We start from the raw sequence: 18400 nt of genomic DNA, 5'->3' as shown, positions 1-18400 counted from the left end.
GTATATAAACAAAATAAAGACAACAATAAAATTAAATTTTATTTTACCAGATTCAGCCAACACCAATAAAGCCAAGTTAGTCAACATCAATAAAATAGACACATAGGCAGCTATCAAATAATCCAAATCTCCAATGTATCAGTATCACAAATGAAACAAAATGAATCAGCTATCAAATAATCCAAATCTCCAATGTATCACAAACGAAACGAAATGAATCAGCTATCAAATAATCCAAATCTCCAATGTATCACAAAGCTATCAAATAATCCAAATCCCCAATGTATCACAAACGAAATGAAATGAAAATGATTCGTGAAAGAGAAACTAACTGCTGAAAGTGAAAGTTGAAGCAATGAAATGAAGATAAGCTAAGTAGATCTTCTAGAGAATCAAATCTACTTCAGCCTTCAAGGACCGCCGAGTCGCCCACGCTGACTGAATCTGGAGGCTTCGAGGCTGGAGCGACTGTCGACTGAGAGGCGAGAGCGAGGCAGCGAGCCACCGGACCACCGGTGACCGGCCACGAGGGCGAGCGACCGCCGAGTCGCCGACGCCGACCGAGCAGGCGCAGCAAAAGGCGATAGGCGAGAAAGCGAGGGCGACGATCTGACGGACTGATGGAGCAGCGAAAGGAGAGAGGCAGCGAAAGGCGAGAGCTGAGAGCAAGGGCGAGCCACCGACCGACGGCGAAAGCGAGGCGCGAGGCGAGGATGAGGACGACGGACGGAGGGACTTACAGTTACAGAGCGATTGAGCGAGAGAGGGCAGCGAAAGCGAGAGCGAGAAGGGCAGGGGAGATCGCAAAGCTTCGAAGGGGAAGGGGAAAATCGTGGGCGGTTGGGCTAGGCGGCTGGGCTCACCAAAAAGTGGGTTCTAATTTATGGGCCCCCAAATTGATTAATTTTCATGGGCCGTGAGGCAGCTGCCTCACAGGCCTCATGGAAGGTCCGGCCCTGGCCGGCAGCAGCCTCCTTGGCCGAATCGAGAGTACTCTTCTACTTGAAGATGGAACGGGATTAGCAGCAATACTTGGCCGAATTCAACAACGGCCAAAGCGAGAGAACTAAGGTTGCTGACGGCCAAGGTTTCATATCTCCTCGCCGAGAAGATAGTGGATGTTCCGTTTGATGCTCAACTTTGTAGTTCTCTACCAGGATGTTTTGAATGAAGCAGAATATGCTTGTGGGGATGGCGAGAGAGGCCCATGAATTAGCGGCTGCTCAGCAACCGTTCGCTCGTCGGAATAAAGATATTCCATTCTCCGTTATGCGGCGGCTTAAAGACAACTTCACTCCTTGGGATTCTGATATATATATATATATAGCATTCACACACTTTATTAATTAGTCAATATTTTACCGTGTAATGTGGAGGAATTACTTATTAGTTACCATTAATTTATTTTGGGGTAAATTTAACATATACTTATTAAATTTTAAAAATATAATTACTTACTCAATACTCACTGAATTTTAGATATTATCTGCTTACTGAACTTTGTTAAATGTCAATTATCCATCACCCGTTACATCTTGTAAACAAAAAATGTCCATATGCCTAACGAAATTTGAAAAAATTTAACAAACACTTACTAAAGTTTAAAAATGTAATTATTTACTCACTTTAACTTTGGATTTGTCGACGCTCAGAATTGGTCGACCTCGATTCGTTAGCCCGCATTGATGTAATGAATCCGAGAGGGAAAGAATAGGTTATCTGGTTCGACTTGTTGACCCGCCGGGCAGTCCCTACAATGTACTCCGATGCTCAAGTAAGTGAATGAGTAAGTAAAAATTGTAGAGAACCAGTTAGTTGGCTTGAAAAGCATACTTTAGCCCTGAAAATAGTTGGCTGATATATATAAGAGATGACGAGATGTCTTTCAATCTATGTTGTACGTCTGCAAATGATGGGACAGAATTTTTGGCGCCAGCGGAAGCGTCCACGCATCAGTAAGGTGCCAACAGGACCCTCATTAATGTGGATGAGATCCGTCATTAATAAGGATGAGATCTAAGGTGAACACGCTAAAATCAAAACACGGTTGTAATGATGTTGCAAATGGACAACGATGGGACAGATATGGGCTGGCCAAATGGGCGAGAAGGCGGGGCCAAATTGGGCTTGATGAGGCCAACTGGGGCGGCCTATAAGCTGCTAATATTCTCAGGCATATGACATTTTCATTATGCGAGCTGATCGACCAGGCCGACGAATTGCAAGAGTCGCTGGGAGCTCGCTCGAAGCGTAGCTGGGAGCTCGTTCGTATCAAGCCCGCTCGGTCCTACGATCCAAGCTTGGGCTCCAGCGATAGGGTGAGCTCGCTTCTGTGAACTCAGTTCAAGGTCTACTAGACCTTATGCGATTGGGCCGGCCCGTAACTTTGAGCCCAACCTGTATAGAGTAGAATGGGAAATACCTGCAACAGGATTATTATTACACGTTCATTGAACTTTACTCAACGCTAACAATCCATCATTTGTTACATCACCGTCTGATCTTATAAGCGAAAAATGTCCACGTGGCTAACGGAATCTGAAATGGCCCAATCAAATCCTTATTTTCGACCAACTTAGCTTCAGTAGTAACGGTTGTTGTCGACCCTTTCGCCGCCACTGCCTCGCCTCGCCGCCTTGTTGCCTGGTGCCTCATTGCCTTGTTTCTCACCCGCTAATCATCGTTGTTGGAGCAAAGGAAATAGGATATAGAAAAAAGAGATAAAGAGATAAAAGACTCTTTCACCGCCTCCACCTTGTTGCCTAGTGCCCCTCGTCGCCTCACCTCTTAATGCCTTACCGCTCGGGCGTTAACCGCAGCTGTTGGAGTAATGAAATGAGAGAGTGTATGTGTGCGCACGCTACTGAGTTGGCTGAAAATAAGGTTTGATTGAGCCACTTCGAATTTCGTTAGTCATGTAGGCATTTTTCGATTGAAAGATTGGTAATGTAACGGGTGATAGATGGTTGATGTTGAACAAAGTTCAATGAGTACATAATAATAATCCAAAATTCAATGAATAAATATTTACATCTTTAAAGTTTAGTGAGTATTTGTTAAATTTTTTCAGAATCTGTTAACCACGTAAGTCTTTTCCGTTTACAAGATATAACGGGCAATGGATGGTTAATATTGAACAAAGTTTACTGAACAGATAGTAACAATTTAAAGTTTAAAAAGTAAACAATTATGTTTTTAAAATTTAATGAATTTATATTTATATTAAATTTACCCATTCATTTTGTAGCTACAAGATTTGTTTGTCTTTTACTTCCTTTTCTAGGTCATATTTTAATTTTTTATTATTTGAATAATATACTTAATTAATGCTCCCGCTTTTCTCATTTTTGGATCTTGTTTAAACAAATTATCTAATTTTTGTGGAGACTAATATTTAAAGAAGGATTAAATTAAAGAGAATTAATATAATTTAGTTGTCGACCTCTTCTTACGTCTTACTTCAAAATTATGATTTTTAGATCTTATTAGGTCTTACTTCAAAACAAAAAAAAAAAAAATCATATAATATATATAATTTTTTTTAATAACCCAAATTCCAAACTTCACCCGAGTAATTATTTTTGTTGTATATATATGTTCACCATCCCCTTCCTTTGTACAAATGCTTCCATGAGGCTGTTTTGGGCTTTGGCAAAGCAGCTACCTTTCCTCTCATAGGATTCTGCAATGATTGCCAATTAATCAACCAAATTCCAAATGCTAGCTAGCTCAAAGATTGCCCAAATTTTCAATTATTTTGTAATGGGTCCCAACCCCCTATTGTTGACACATCAACCGTCAATAATTTCTCTATTTCCTTTGACTATTATTGCCTTTAAGCGTGTATTCTCATTCTTTTTGGCGTCCAATTAAGGCTTCAATATGGACTGAAATGGTTATTTGGGCGCTTAAATTATAATATTCAAAAGCAGGTAAGAGTAGAGAAAGTTGCGTGTAAATATAATTATCTTTCGATTCTGGCTAACCCAAAACTTTCCCACACTGGAACGTTACGTGTGGGTGAACGAACGATGAAGAAAGAAAATGAGAGAGAGTAAGTACATATAAGATTGAATTATAATATATATAAATAAGAAAGTACATTACAAGAGTGTAGAAACAATTAATGGTGTAGCAGTGGAATATCTTTCAGTGTCACAGGTTTGGCAAAACGTGAACTACCACGGCAATGAGAGTTGCAGAAATCATCTCAACTCCCAGCCATCTCCTTCCCCTCCCGCCGTCGCTCTTTATCTCCGAGCTCGATCCACCACTAGGATTCCCCTTCCTGTCGGCCGGCGGCGGCTTGCTGTCGCTCCCCTTGTTGCCTGCAGTGAAGTCCTCGAACACCTTCGCATCGGGTGAGTTAGGCGCCAGTTTCAGCAGACCTGGAGACACAATTGCAAAAATCATTCTAATTTACGCAGAATTTGTCCATATAAAATGATTATTAAAAATATCATCGTACGTCTCGTTAATTTTTGTTCTAGTTACGGTTTTGACATGACTCAAAATATAATAGTAAAAAATATACTTCACTTCACGTCACGTCACGTCATTCTAATAGTTACCGGGGCACTCGGAGATGTTGGTCGGGGCGTGGCAGGCGGCGGGGAGGCTTAAGGCGAGTGTGGCATTGATCTTGAGGCCGAGGTTGGGATCGTTGCGATCCTTGACCAAGATGCAGAGGCACTTCTTGCCGGTGTGGAGGACTTGTTTGAGGCCGGAGCAGCAGTCGATGGTCGGAGTCTTGGCGTCGCCGCCGACGTAGGGGAGGCAGGTGGCGAGGCCCAGCAGCTGGTCGGCGCATTCTTGCCGGTCTTTCTCCAAGTCTGCGTGCGCAGAACCAGCAGCCAGCAGCAAGAAGAAGATGCAGCACGCTTGCTTTGATGAGTCCATTGCAACTCAGAGAGATACTCAAGAGATGCTGCCTTCGCCTTTTATGCTTTTTCCCCATTTTAGAAAAAAATGGTTGAATTAATATATATGTCAAGATCACATGAACGTTGAGGCTGAATTTTGTGGGTGGGTGGGTATGTTAGCAAGAGATTTAACTTTGATATTTTTAATTCTTTTTTTATTTTGATTTCTACTGAATTTACATCTTAATAATAATAAATATATGGAGCGAAATTTATAAGTCACGTGATTAAAAGAATTCAAACAGATTAGATTAGAAAACGTAAGTGGCGAATCATTATTGAAAAATGAAAAAATGGACGATGATCTCATTAATTAATAAAATTATTATTTTATTTCACTTTAAGTGACATATAAAAACCCAAGTATTAATGGGGAAATAAGAAGGTTGATGGTGATTGGGAAAATAATTGAAGCAATGATGCAGAGGTCGCATGTGAAGAGTTGGTGAATGGCGGTTTTCTCAAACTCTGTTTTTGGCAGCATTTTGGTGGAACTTGGTCTCCCCCACAACTAATGTGTTTCACAATCACGTGTAAATGATATTTTTATGAACATTATTGGAAATTTATGAAATGAAATGGATAGATAGCTCTATATATATCCTCCATGGACAGGAATAGGAATAGGAATAGGATGATATATATATATATATATAATTGGTGTTGGGAACCCGTGAAAGATCGGGGGGGCCTTTTTTTTTTTTGTGTGTGTGTTACGGCCCGTGACAAGAACTTTGTCTCTTGTTAAGATGCCATGCCATGTGCCTTCTGTCAATAAAACTTTATTAACTAATAATTAATTATCACTTAAAAGTGAAAGTGGATCTCATTCTCACAAGTCACAACTGTAACTGTGTGTGAGAGCCCAGATTAAATCCTAATCTACCGATCAAGATTAAGCAATAAAAACTCCACCATCAACCCACCCACCCACCCATTTGCATGTGATAACAGCTCAATTATGTTTTGTTTGATATTCTTTAATTCCGTCTGTATTCTCATTGATTTTTCAAAAAGGTGAAATATTTTTTAATTATTATTTTCTATCCATACTATCCCAGGACTCAAAAACTGAAAAACCCCGGCTCACCGTCACCGCTGCCACCACCGCAGTGGTATGGTTAGGATGATTTGATTTTATTCAGTGGGAAACTGTAGGTTTTCAATTTTGTGGGGGTGAAAGTGATTTAAGAGAAAACTTACAGGGGTAAACGTCATACAAACCTTCAACATTTGTACAAGTGCCTTTCGGAATGAAGACATGCTCTGGCAGTAGCCGCAATTGCCCTGGAAATAGGCCTTCAAGTTTGATTTCCCCCCCCAATTGAACGCTTACCCCTTCTCCCATCTCTCCAGTGGCAACCGAATCGGCGATGGAAACTAAGCACAATCGCATGATCATCCGAACAGCAATGGCCTCGAGGCTCCTCCTGATTTCCCTAATCGTTCTATGGCGGAGTCTCCTCCGTCCCTACGACACTTCCGCCTCCATAAACCCTACCTGCCTCTCTTCTTCTTCTTCTTCTTCGCCGCCGATTCTCTTCCCTCGAATTGCGAGGGCGATCGAGGACAGCATCGTGTGGGACAGCGTCTATTTCGTCCGCATCGCTCAGTGTGGATACGAGTATGAGCAGTCCTACGCCTTCTTTCCTCTCCTCCCTCTTTGCATTTCTCTCTTCTCCCACACAGGTGGGCGAGTCAATTCACTTTTGCATAATGTTTCGTTGAACTATCACTAGATAGTCCTGTTTAGTGGAATTTTGAAGTTTTTGCTGATTTTTGTATTTCTTGTTTCAGTGTTCGCACCGTTGATTCCAGTTATTGGATATAGAGCTGTCTTGGGGTTATCTGGATATGTAATTAACAACATTGCGTTTGTCTTGGCTGCAAGTTACCTGTACAAGTGAGTTTCTGGCCAGTCTATCATCTATGCAGCTCTAGATAGTTCTTGTATATGTGCATACGTATATATTGCTATTGTGTACTTTATTCGCGCGCGCGTGTATGACAGCAGTAACCCATGCATGGCACGCTTTATGGGTTTGGAAGTTTCATAGTCCAAGGGTCTTTATGATGCAGAACTTTCTAACGTCTAACGTTTCTTCTTTACTTTCACTGCCCAATAATATTTACTGACTGTAGAAACTGACTAATATAAAGTTCTAAACGCAATGAGAGAATTTTACTGATTGTAGAAACTTACCAACTTGTAGAATATTACCCGCTGTAGAAACGTATATTATTCACTGGGCAAAAGTCTTACATAATGTTCTAGGTGCAATGAGAGGTAGGTTATAGAGTTGTGCAAACTGAATAGTTTTCAAACTGAAGATAATCTTAAAAAACACATGAATTCAGATTTCACATTATATCAAAAGACCAACTAAAATATATAACTCCTCATCTAGTTGGAGATTCAATATGATTTCTTGTACTTTTTGAAAATAAGGGCAGAGATGCCTTTTGTTCTTGGAGGAATTTTTAGGTTTTGATATTCATTTTTTGGATATGTAATCCTTGTTTGTTTGTTTGCATGTGAGTTTGTGTGTGTATTTAGCAAGAGAAGGAGAATGGGGATGGGAGCCGAAATTTTAGGGATTCAAACTGAGAAAAGTTCATTTTGTACAATCTCTCTGTTTTCATATTTTGTTTTTGAAATTGAGAATTGTGAAAATTTTAGAAGCTTTGTTTTTTTTTTATGTGGTCTTATCTTCATCTAATTTTCATTTTATCGCATTGATTTTTGGAGATGGTGAAGACAACTCTTGTTTACCCCTAACATTGGGGTATTTTCAGACTATTTCTTAAAAGCAATTTCTGAAACGAATATACTAAATACTTCACTTGAGTATACTTATTTTTCATTAGCAAAAAAATAAATAAATAAGAGTATATTTAGTTTTAGAACCAAAAAATAGTTTACTTGGCAACATATTGAAACAGATCCACAGATTTATTTTAATTGTTCAGTGCACCAGGTTTCTCTGCTTTGCAAGGGTTGGGGGAGAGTTGTCTTTATATCTGACATTCCCTTACTTTGCAAAAAGGTTGTTTCTACAACTTGAAAGATCTGCTAGTCACAAAGGAGCAATCTTATCATTGCTACTAAGACTTGCTCTTATTTTAATTGCTGTTCTCTGTTTAAGTTTTTCTTTTTTCCTCAAAACTTTTTACCAATAAAAATTGGAAGTCATACGATTGAATTTATGGAGAAACTAAGCAAACCTCAGATATAGATGAAGGAGGAAAAAATCCAAGGATATTAAAGAAAAAATTGATTTGTTCTTATTTCTTTTTGAAAGAGTTTTTCAGTTATTTTTCTGACCAATTATAATGATTGGCAGTTACAGGACTTGACATTGTTGAAGAGAAATATTTGGGCAATACTAGTAGAAACTTTAAGCTACCATTTTGGTAGTTCTTTATGGTTGTGGTTCATATTTATGTGTGTGTATATCTCTTTTACTTGTTTGGTGAAGAAAAGAAAACCTATTATATTACCGTGTAGAGGCACATTGACATTTTTTTTTTTATACTTACTTTGCTAAAGTAGCGTTTGTTAAAATGAGCAAGATAAGAGAGTATTAAGATAAGGTCGGAATACTTTCCGGACCAAGATATGGAATAGTCAAAATAAGATTGGGAAGCATTTCAAGATTTTCATCAAGTTATTTGTTAAATTTTTTAAAATGCACTAGAGGACGCAATCGTCATTTTTTTCTTATCTATAAAGACCAAGATATGCTTATCTTGAGGGGGGGGAGAGATAAGTATATCTTAAATAAGCAAGATAAGAAGTCACGTGACTTCTTTTCCAATGATCACCAGATAAGTTTAACAAATATGTTAAAAAGATCAAACATCCGGAATACTTTCTATATCCCACCTTTTCTTATGTATATCTTGATTAACAAACGCCACCTAAGGAATAAATAAGTCCACATTTTTTTCGTAGGTGTTTTCTTGCTGCATATTATCATTTAACTGCTAGCCAAGCATAAAAGATTAACTTTAATAATATTGTCAAGGTTGTGTCTCTGAGTTGGGGATTTGTTTTGCAATAAATGCAGACAGCATAAAATATCAAATTTAATGATGCTATCAAGGTTATAACTCTTTGAGTTGGAAATTTGTTGTGCCATAAGTATGGACAACTTTATCAAATTAGCATGAATATCTTTCTCTATGCTTATGTGGTTATAAATATGCTTTAACATCTGATTATCATTTTTTCTTCCTATTTTACTCTCTAACAGGCTTTCAGTTATTATTTTGAAGGACCGAGAGGGAGCACTGAGAGCAACGATTTTGTTTTGCTTCAATCCAGCTTCTATTTTCTACTCCTCAATGTACTCTTCTTATCTACATTGTTGTATTTTAAACTTTAATCCGTATCCTTATATTTTGTACCAAAACTTCAAATATGTAAATGTTGATTACCTGTTTTTGTTATTTGCAGATATACTGAAAGTTTATACTCTTTGTTTTCGATTGGGGGATTGTATCATTTAATGTCTGGTGCAGATCATTTTGCTACACTTTTGCTTGCTCTCTCAGGGGCTACAAGGTCAAATGGGGTGATTAATGCAGGTTATCTTTGTTATCAGACCATGCACAAGGCTTATGATGCTCTCTTTTGTAAAAGGCATTTCTATGTAAGTTTCCTATTTTTGTTTGACTTGATTTGATTGGCACATGTTACTTTCAGTTGATTATACTTTATCCAACCATTGCATACATGTGCTGATCAGTTAGCCCTCTAGAGTATTGGACAGTGTTCCATGTAGCTTGTAAGATATTGATTTAAGCTGTTCCACACTTGCCATTGTAATATTCACATACAATCACCTACATCAATTTGGTTTTAGTGTTCCCGATACTGACATCTGGTGAAAGATATGCAGCCTGTGACATTGCCATTCCTTTTCCTTATTCAGTGACCATTTTCACATGTATTTTGGATTATTTTCTTCAGGGATCAACTTGGAAATTCATTTATATTTCTGTGGATTCTCAACCATGTCAGTAATTATCAAATTTGGTTTACTTACTGCTGCCATTTTCCTTTAATTTTTGTCCCATGCCAGTTGACAGTGCAGGTTCTTACTGCTGGAGCTCTGCATTGTCTTTGTATTCTTGTACCCTTCATTGCTTTTCAAGCATATGGATACTGGAATATTTGTCTTGGACACATTCCAGTTGAAACGAGGCCATGGTGCACGGCAAGATTTCCTCTACTGTACAATTATATTCAAAGTCATTATTGGTATGTCATTGATATGTTTTCAGTTAATTTATTCATTACCTGTTTCATCATAATACCATTGCCTGTAGGGATATGCATCTTGTATGTCATTCTCTAGATCCATGTTGTGGTTTTGTTTTATAGTAGGTTCTGAGTCCTGAATGCAATTGCTGGGCAATCCATTCGAGTTGCAGTTACTGCAACACAAATCTTTATGTGTTTTCTTTATTTTTTATTTCCTTTTGTAGGATCGTTGAGTTATATCAATTTTAATTACTAGTTTCAGAAGTTCATACTTGAGTTGCAGATATGGTGATGCAGTTTTTTAACCTGATCCAAAATGAAAGGAACAAGCTAGCGTCTACTGGTTTTTTCTTTCAGTTTTTTTCTTTATTGCTCCTAGGGTCATGACATAAATAAACTAGAGTTCTATTTTTGTTGAGCAATAGCTATCTATTTCTTATCAAATATAGAAGTGTACATGATTTTTTATTTTTTTTGCGAACCAAATTATAGATGTGGTGTTTAATTTTGAACTTACATCAATAATATTCCTTTATTTCAGGGGAGTGGGGTTTTTGAGATATTTCCAAGTAAAACAGTTGCCAAATTTCCTCCTTGCATCTCCAATATTGTCTTTGGCACTTTGCTCAATCGTCCATTATGTAAATCTACGTCCGGAAGTTTATATTTCACTGGGTTTCCGAGGTTCTCCTGAGAATAAAAACCTAGTGCCCACGACTTTTCCTACAGTCACAGACAAAAGAGCAGATAGTGGTTACACTCTGGCTGCACCCTCTTCTGGGATAGAGCAAGGTACCATTTTTAAGAACAAAAACACCAATTTAAACAGATTGGGGCATAACTCATTCTGAGAGTGGACTGATACGTCAGTCCATTCTAATTTTTTGTGCATTACTCTAGTACACTTTGATTCTCTATTTTTTCTTTTTTTGGTTGACCACCAATGTCTTTCCTTCCAGCTATACCCGGACTGCTCTGTGTTTCCAATTATAATATATATAGTGGGTGTAAATGTTGTTGCACGTGCAATTTTGTAGCTGAAGATTTGTCATTGTTATAAAACTTAAGGGGAACCCCTTTGCTTACAACTAGGATGCTATTTCATCCTGAAATATAATGATTTGAAAAGCAGATTTTTTTTGCTTGGATTCAACTTTTAGTGGTGTAGCATGCTGAAAGGTTGATATTGGTTCAGCTGTACATTTCTTGAAGCATAGACGGCTTTAGTTGGAATTACAAACTGCAGTCTCACTCCAGTAACTTCTGTGTGTGTGTGTTTTTGGACAGAGGATCAGATTCTTAGACGGAGGAAACGAGCAATCAAGGGATACGTTCCTGTTACTCTTCCGGTAGAAAATGAATTTTCTGATAAGCTTGTCCTTCCTTTTATTCTACATCTGGGATTCATGGCAGCCACAACGTTTTTTGTCATGCATGTGCAGGTCGATCCCACACTAATCCCTCTTTATTATAAATTATAATTGCAAAATATTCAAAAGTTTGAGTGGAGACAGTCTACTGACCTTTGTGAGTAGACTGAAAAGTTTAATTGAACAATTTAAGCAGATCTTCTAGTTTTGGTTTGTAACTGCTTAATATTTACTAGCTAAAATTACTGTTATGCACTTCAAATGGCCAGAGGAATTCCCTTCACTTTTGGGAAGGAAGTTAGCTAGAGAATACCCTAAGAACATTCAAAATATGACTTTGTCGGTTAAATCATCTCTTGGGTTTCAGTACATGGATATGTTTTTTCATCTCCTCAGATTTGCTGAAAACCAGACTTGCTACTTCATTTGGGGTCTGTTATTCCCACTTCAAAAATTACTAATTGCATTCAATTGTAATGTGGTAAAATTACGCTACAGTGGAGTGTGATTAACGCTCTTGGAGTGGGAATAACTTTTCCCCTTCAGTTCAAGTTCTAACAAAAGCTTCAAATTACATTCTTTTGGAAATAGGACATTGTTCCTGGTCAAATTACAAAAGGTATGGCCAATGACAATTTTGTTTAGTTTGAAGTATAAAAAGTGACCTTTTCATCTAGTTTCACTTCATTTATGATTTTCTGTAAGATATAGAGTTAGGGAGATGCCTTGATGTATCATATCTTTTGACACAGGATTGCTTTACAGGTCGCAACTCGGTTCTTATCTGCCAGTCCACCTCTCTACTGGTTCGCCTCATATTTAATGGTCTCTCCTGGAACTGGTAAGAGGTGGGGATATTTGATATGGGCATATTGTGCAGCCTATATCTTTCTTGGCAGTTTGCTCTTCGCAAACTTCTACCCTTTCACCTGAGTGTTGGTGCCCCCAGGCTGACCAGAAACAAATCTGCACCTTGACCTGCAGACGGTTGAAATAGGATTCATGTAAGTAATCCCATGTAGCTGATATCTGAGCCTAGTTGCTGTTAATATTGTCAATTAATTAGTACTCATTATTATATTATTTCAATTTTAGAGTGAATTTTTCTTCTTTTTTCGGAGATAGAGTTTTACTTAAGGAGAAGGCGTAGATCAAAAGAAACAGAAAGCATGGAGCTTAATTTAGTATTCCTCTTTTACGGGCCTACTAAATTAGATCGTCAAGCTAGGGTACTAGAATCAATGCCTTCTGAATTATGAGCGAAACACATCAGTGCTAAGACGAAGACTTTCTTCTTCTCACTCTTGCAGTCATGTTTAGTTTCAAGAACGTATCAAATAGTCCTAGTTTTCATGCACCTTTAAGATAAAATGTACGGGACACAACACAATTAATATGGTATGGATAGAGAGTAAGACTAGTAGACTTGCGGGGCAATAGGTGGAATGAACGAAGCTTACCATTAGACTTAAAAAAAGTACTGACTCTGGATAAAGATGATTGTATATGTATCTAATTTTCTCAATCATTTATGTCCGTGTAGGGTCCAGATGAGATCCTGCAGACGTTACACTCCATAGGCCAAGTTACCATGAGGATCTAAATCCATGTATACTTGCCCCGACCCCTGGGCAACATCATTATACTCTGTCGCTCTTGGATTGGTCTTTCATATTTTAGGAGTGGTGTTATATAATGGGTTCTCTGAGCAATTTTTGGTTGCAATTACACCTGTACCCATTACAAGTAGGTGCAGGTGAAGTCTCTAAAATAGGTGCCCTTCCTGGGTCAGAAAAAGTTTGGGAACTCACTGGTTCCTAAATTCTATAGGGTCAAGTAAATTTTTTTATAATTTTTAGTAAAATATACTTATAATTTTTAAAATATAACATTTATTTGGACCAATCATAAACTGCCACATCAGATGCCACAAGCATTTTGCACAAGTCACCTGATGATGGACTTAACTGGATGATTCGTGGATCGGACCTTCTGACTTTCTGGTATTCTTGATACCTGGGATTATCCCACGTATGATTTGGATCATTGGGGGAAGTTTTACCTTAATTTGATCATGACAACTATAGTCTATATCAGCGAAATCAAACGTGATTTTACGACCCAAAAAAAAAAAAAAATCTTTGAGATTTAAATTTAGAATTTGTTCTTGTGGGTTGCTTTCTTTTGAATAGTCTCAAAACATTTTTTTTTTTATCACAAGGCCAAGCCATCAATGATGTTAAAAAGAAGTGAATTACATGTAGACTCTTTATAATAATTGAAGTTTAGTTTAATGTTGGATCTTTTGTAATTTAAATTGAATATTTAAACCTTATTAAAAACAACATCCTTCAGATAAGTTTTATAATAAGTAAGTTATATAATGTAATTTGGCAAGGGTCGGCGTGGTTTGGCGGTGGAGGGGAGTAGAGAACATACAGGATTTATTGTACGGGAACTGAAAATAAAATATTATTTCCATAAGAAAAAGAAAAAAAAAAGAAAAAGAATCTTAATGGAGAAGGAAAAGAGAAAGAAGAGATGGACCACGAAAAGTTTGTAGGATCTCCCCGCCCCTTTTACTTTAATTTCTTCTGGCTACTATTCCTCGGGGTTTGGGATTTTTATATATTCCTGCCTGCCAAAGGCAATCGAATGGCCGGTGATACGTGGCGGACGCAGATTGAGCACCTGCTTGACATGAATCTCAGCCGTTAAAAAAAAAAAAAGAGTTGGAAGCATCCGGAAGCCCGATGAACGACTCGTGAGAATGCCTTCTCTGTAAGTAAAGGACCTTCCTTCTCAGCTCTGGCAAAGCCACCAATAGCATTACATTAATATATAAATGTAATTAGCAACATTAGTTGGCGAACAAAATTGGAAAAAGCAATTTTAAGTAGTTTCCAAATAGGGGGTTTATCTTCTTGATAATTGAAAATCATCCCCATACTGTCCCAAACGCACTTGGGGAGCGTGAGATAACAACCACCCAATATAATAATTATTATACAATTACGTAAGCAATTGCACGCCACGTCTGCCCTGTCCCTTTCCCTTTCCCTTTCCCTTTCCCTTCTCTCTATTTATACCCTCTCCACTCCGATCAACTTTCTGGCCAGAAAAATATACCAGCTGATTCCAGAGAAAACCTCCCCATAATTGTCTCTCCCCCCATTTTCCTACTTCCCAAACACCCTTTCAAACCTCTCTCTCTCTCTCTCTTCCTCCTCGTCAGCCAGCCAGCCAGCCAGCCAGCCATGGACAGGAATTATCACAGGTCCTCTACCTTCTACGACTATCTCCACTACTTCACCCTGCTGCCAATCCAATTCTACTTCTTCCTGGCCGTCGTCTTCTTCGTCCTCGGCTTCACTTGGTACATCAACTACGAGTCCAAGCTCGAAGACCTCATGGATCAGCTCAAGATCCTTCTCATGGTAGTTCCCGTGCTTCTGCTCCTCCTTGTCCACCTGCTCTCCAGCGAAGACCCCCGCCTCGTCCCCTTCAACGTCACCTTGCCGGAGAGAGACTCCCTCCACCGGGCCGGCGGCTCGCCTTGGGGTGTTGCCGCTCTGCTCATCTTCCTCATTTACATGGTCTCCTACCAGTCCAAACTCCACGAAAGCTGGTTTCCATTTTGGAGTAAATAACTACTAATGATCGATTAAGCATGTAATGTAATCTCTCTTCTCCTTAATTAGCGAGAGTCTAGAGAGCCACCAACCCTAATATGTATAATAAGCATATGTAATTATCTCTTCGAGTTGTAATATCATGTTTTTTGCAGATCCGAGTGACTGAATTTTTGAAATACTAGCTAGCTAGTCTTTTAATAACAGTAGTTGATGAGAAAGAAAAGACACGAATTCAATATAGTTAAATGTAATTAAGATGAACACGTACGAAGAGATTGAAAATCAGCTTCCTTTTCGTCTCCTAATTTAAACTATTCACAGCGTACCATATATATATATATATGTATGTATATTAGGTTCATCGTGATGAGATCCTAATTAATTAATTAGGGCTAGTGAGCAGAAGGGCTACGCTTAATGGATCGGTCCGGGATCTTCTTGCTCGATCTACCACTGTTGCCGCCGTTGTTTTTACTACTTGATCCACAAACGATGTGGAATTCGATCCCGTAGGCAAAGCACGAGAAAAGTCCGTTGTCGGAGTGCCGCCGCGAATGCCGGCCACTTCCCGCCTTCTCTAACCCCTGTCTCTGCACCGGTGGCAGCTCCGCCCGCCACCTCACCGCCTTCGATTTGTACCCCTTCGCCACCGCCTCCTCCACCGTCAAATCCTCCAGAATCGAGCTCCCCCCGTCACCAGCATCCTCCGCTGCCTTCGGCGCCGGCAAAGGTGCCGGCACTGGCACCCGCACCGACGCCTTTCCCGTCGCCATCCCGTTCTCCGGGTATAGCCCTTTAGCGATCGCGGCGGCCACGATCGACGCCGATGGTCCGACGTCGGAGGAGCTGAGCTCCGATCCGTTGACGGTGGACCCGGTGCCCGTGCCATTGCACATGGATCCGCCTTTGGGCGGGTAATCGTCGTAGTTGGGCTCGCTTTTCTCGCTTCTGGAGCGCCATAGCTGGATCTTGGCCTCGAGTCGGCGCTTCTCTTCATCCTCAAGATCTTCCTTACGCATTTTGAGGTCGGCGGAGGCACTGAGGTCCGTCATAGTGCTGTTGACCAGGGAAACGCCCATGTTCAGAATTCCCTGCGGGCTGCCGGAAGCGCGGCGGACCTGTATTAAGTATTAATTAACAATAATCCAAATAATTACTATCCAGGATTTATGGATTAAATTGTTATTATTTTATATTATGATTTATTTATTTATTTATTTATTAACTTTTCTTAGTAGCTTTCATCTTAAATGGGTTAAAGCCACAAAATACAGAAAAGTTTTTTTTACTTAAAAGAGATAATTACAGAAATATGTTTGTTTAGGTGCGATTTATTTAACATAAAGTGTTGTGTAATGAAGAGTGAATAATATTTTATTTTATGATAAAATTAATTTGTAAATTAACAATATATTACAACCTGGAGGGCGACGAAGCGGGTGCCGGAGTTGGCCTGGGCTCTGGCGTACGGCGGCAGCAGGTCGGTGAGGAGGACCCGGACGGTGCCGACGAGGTTGTCGCGGAACCAGGACGATGTGTAGATCTCCACCATCACGGCGGAGGTTTCGGAATTCAGCTCGTCATTATCGACGCTGAACACGAACTTCTCGTTCCAGGTTGGGGTGGTGTGGCCCTGGTCGTCGATGCGGGTGGTCAGTTTCCGGTCGGGGTGAACCCAGACGACGGCGTAGGTGCGTAGGGATTTGGCGCCAAGGGCGAGGTTATGGGCGGAGATGACTGTGATTTCGAGGAGCTGGGAGGCGGTGGTTGTGTCGGTGGAGGAAGAGGACTCGGTGGTGGCGGTGGTGGTGGTGACGGTGGAGGCGGTGGTGGTGGATGGGGTGAAGGTTCCCATCGCCGGCCGCCGGTACAAGGAATGTGAGGCTGCTGCTTCTGGTCTCGGACGAGATTGGAAGGCTGCTTCTGGTTCTGGTTTCATTGGTTGGGGGGCTTGTCTAATTAGCGGCGTTCCGAATAGAAGTTGTCGTTGCTATTTTGGGTATGTTTTGTCGCTAATTTCGGTAACTTTCGGGTTGCCAATTAAGAAGGCTGTTTGTTTGTTTGGAAGCCAAGGATGTGGGGCTCTTTTCAATATTTTCATGGGATGGATGGCATGGCTATTTTATTTAGTTTTAGACCCATTTTTGTAAACCCTTTAACATATTTATTTATATCATCAGAGATATTGTCTTTATCATATTTATTATTTATATATTCTCCCATTTTTGATTGCTATAAACATTTTTTTTGTAAGAATTAAAAATAAATAAAAGTGTATATAAACTCCCATTTGATTAATTGAAGGTACAGCTACGGGAAGCAGTGGATGGGGTTGAATTTCTCACCTTTTCAGGCTGCTTGCATGTTGGCATTTTGTGCGTGGTAATGTCTGTCTTGGTAGTCGGTAACATATGTGACCTCTACCAGGCCAGACTAGAGATACATGAATCCGCTATTTCCTTTTCTAAATAGGATTTAAAATTTATGAATTATTATCATATATATTTAGTGAATTTATTTAATAAAATAATAATTATAAATTTTATTAATAAAAAACAGAAAATAGAGATGTAGATGTGGATTTTAACCATTTAAAATAAGAGGAAAACTAAGAGTATTATCAATCATGTATTACAATTTTTATTAGAATGTAACACATAATTAATGACTAATAATAAATTAGATATTGTTCTTTTTAACCCAAAAGAAGGGGTGGTCAGGCGTAAGCTCGTAACGACAGGGAATCAATTCTGGGGGGAGTGACTAGCACCTACAAGCACTCCAATATTTAAATAAGCAAGAGATAAAAGTGATAGAGTATCAATAAATTAGAAAAGAACATACATTAACTCTGATAAAATTGGTTTATATAGGAGGAGAAGAGAACCTCTTACGTGCATGTTTGCATTGGGCGTTGCATGGTAATGGGATCGGATATCCAAGACTGACAAAACCTTCATTAAATACGAATAAGATCTGTTATTAATGAGGATGAGATCTGTTATTAATGATGATATAATCTGAAGCGAGAACATAAGTACTAAACGGGAGGTGGTAATGATAATATTGCAGACTGGCAAGGCTAATATCAGGTCAAGGTCGGGCCAATATTGAGCCGGTACAGTCCAAATATTTTTTAATTAATAATTATCTTTAAAAAATGTTGTTTTAAGTTAATAATAATATTATTATTAACTTCAAAAT

General features: G+C 39.2%; 4 protein-coding genes across 7 annotated transcripts; 2 read left to right on the top strand and 2 right to left on the bottom strand.

The window, feature by feature from the left end:
* Positions 1 to 4065: 4065 nt before the first annotated feature.
* On the bottom strand, positions 4066 to 4936 carry LOC127797721 (non-specific lipid transfer protein GPI-anchored 14-like). The gene is made up of 2 exons (XM_052330848.1): positions 4572 to 4936; positions 4066 to 4388 (listed from the first exon to the last, which is right to left on the bottom strand). The coding sequence occupies exons 1-2, from the start codon at positions 4897 to 4899 to the stop codon at positions 4156 to 4158; spliced, it is 561 nt and encodes a 186-aa protein (XP_052186808.1). The 5' UTR covers positions 4900 to 4936; the 3' UTR covers positions 4066 to 4155.
* A 1232-nt stretch (positions 4937 to 6168) lies between these two features.
* On the top strand, positions 6169 to 16763 carry LOC127797663 (uncharacterized). Of its 4 annotated transcripts, none has more exons than XR_008022261.1 (9): positions 6170 to 6611; positions 6720 to 6825; positions 9179 to 9271; positions 9382 to 9577; positions 10010 to 10188; positions 10733 to 10983; positions 11479 to 11633; positions 12327 to 12565; positions 16623 to 16763. XR_008022261.1 is itself a non-coding variant. In XM_052330756.1 (8 exons), exons 1-8 carry the CDS (start codon positions 6296 to 6298, stop codon positions 12492 to 12494), a joined length of 1464 nt encoding a protein of 487 aa, XP_052186716.1. In that variant the 5' UTR covers positions 6170 to 6295; the 3' UTR covers positions 12495 to 12674. The 4 variants fall into 4 exon arrangements, 1 of the variants encoding a protein (XP_052186716.1); XR_008022260.1 differs by lacking the exon at positions 16623 to 16763 and adding an exon at positions 13105 to 13273; XR_008022262.1 differs by lacking the exon at positions 16623 to 16763 and having other exon boundaries at positions 6169 to 6611; positions 11479 to 12180; positions 12327 to 12402.
* On the top strand, positions 14657 to 15347 carry LOC127797665 (uncharacterized). The gene has a single exon (XM_052330758.1). The coding sequence runs from the start codon at positions 14819 to 14821 to the stop codon at positions 15209 to 15211; it is 393 nt and encodes a 130-aa protein (XP_052186718.1). The 5' UTR covers positions 14657 to 14818; the 3' UTR covers positions 15212 to 15347.
* On the bottom strand, positions 14726 to 17135 carry LOC127797664 (uncharacterized). Its single transcript, XM_052330757.1, has 2 exons — positions 16617 to 17135; positions 14726 to 16314 (listed from the first exon to the last, which is right to left on the bottom strand). The coding sequence occupies exons 1-2, from the start codon at positions 17133 to 17135 to the stop codon at positions 15589 to 15591; spliced, it is 1245 nt and encodes a 414-aa protein (XP_052186717.1). The 3' UTR covers positions 14726 to 15588.
* Positions 17136 to 18400: the final 1265 nt, after the last annotated feature.

The sequence above is a fragment of the Diospyros lotus genome, chromosome 3 (assembly GCF_014633365.1).
Source record: "Diospyros lotus cultivar Yz01 chromosome 3, ASM1463336v1, whole genome shotgun sequence".
Lineage (NCBI taxonomy): Eukaryota > Viridiplantae > Streptophyta > Magnoliopsida > Ericales > Ebenaceae > Diospyros > Diospyros lotus.
This window is presented reverse-complemented; position numbering and strand designations above follow the sequence as displayed.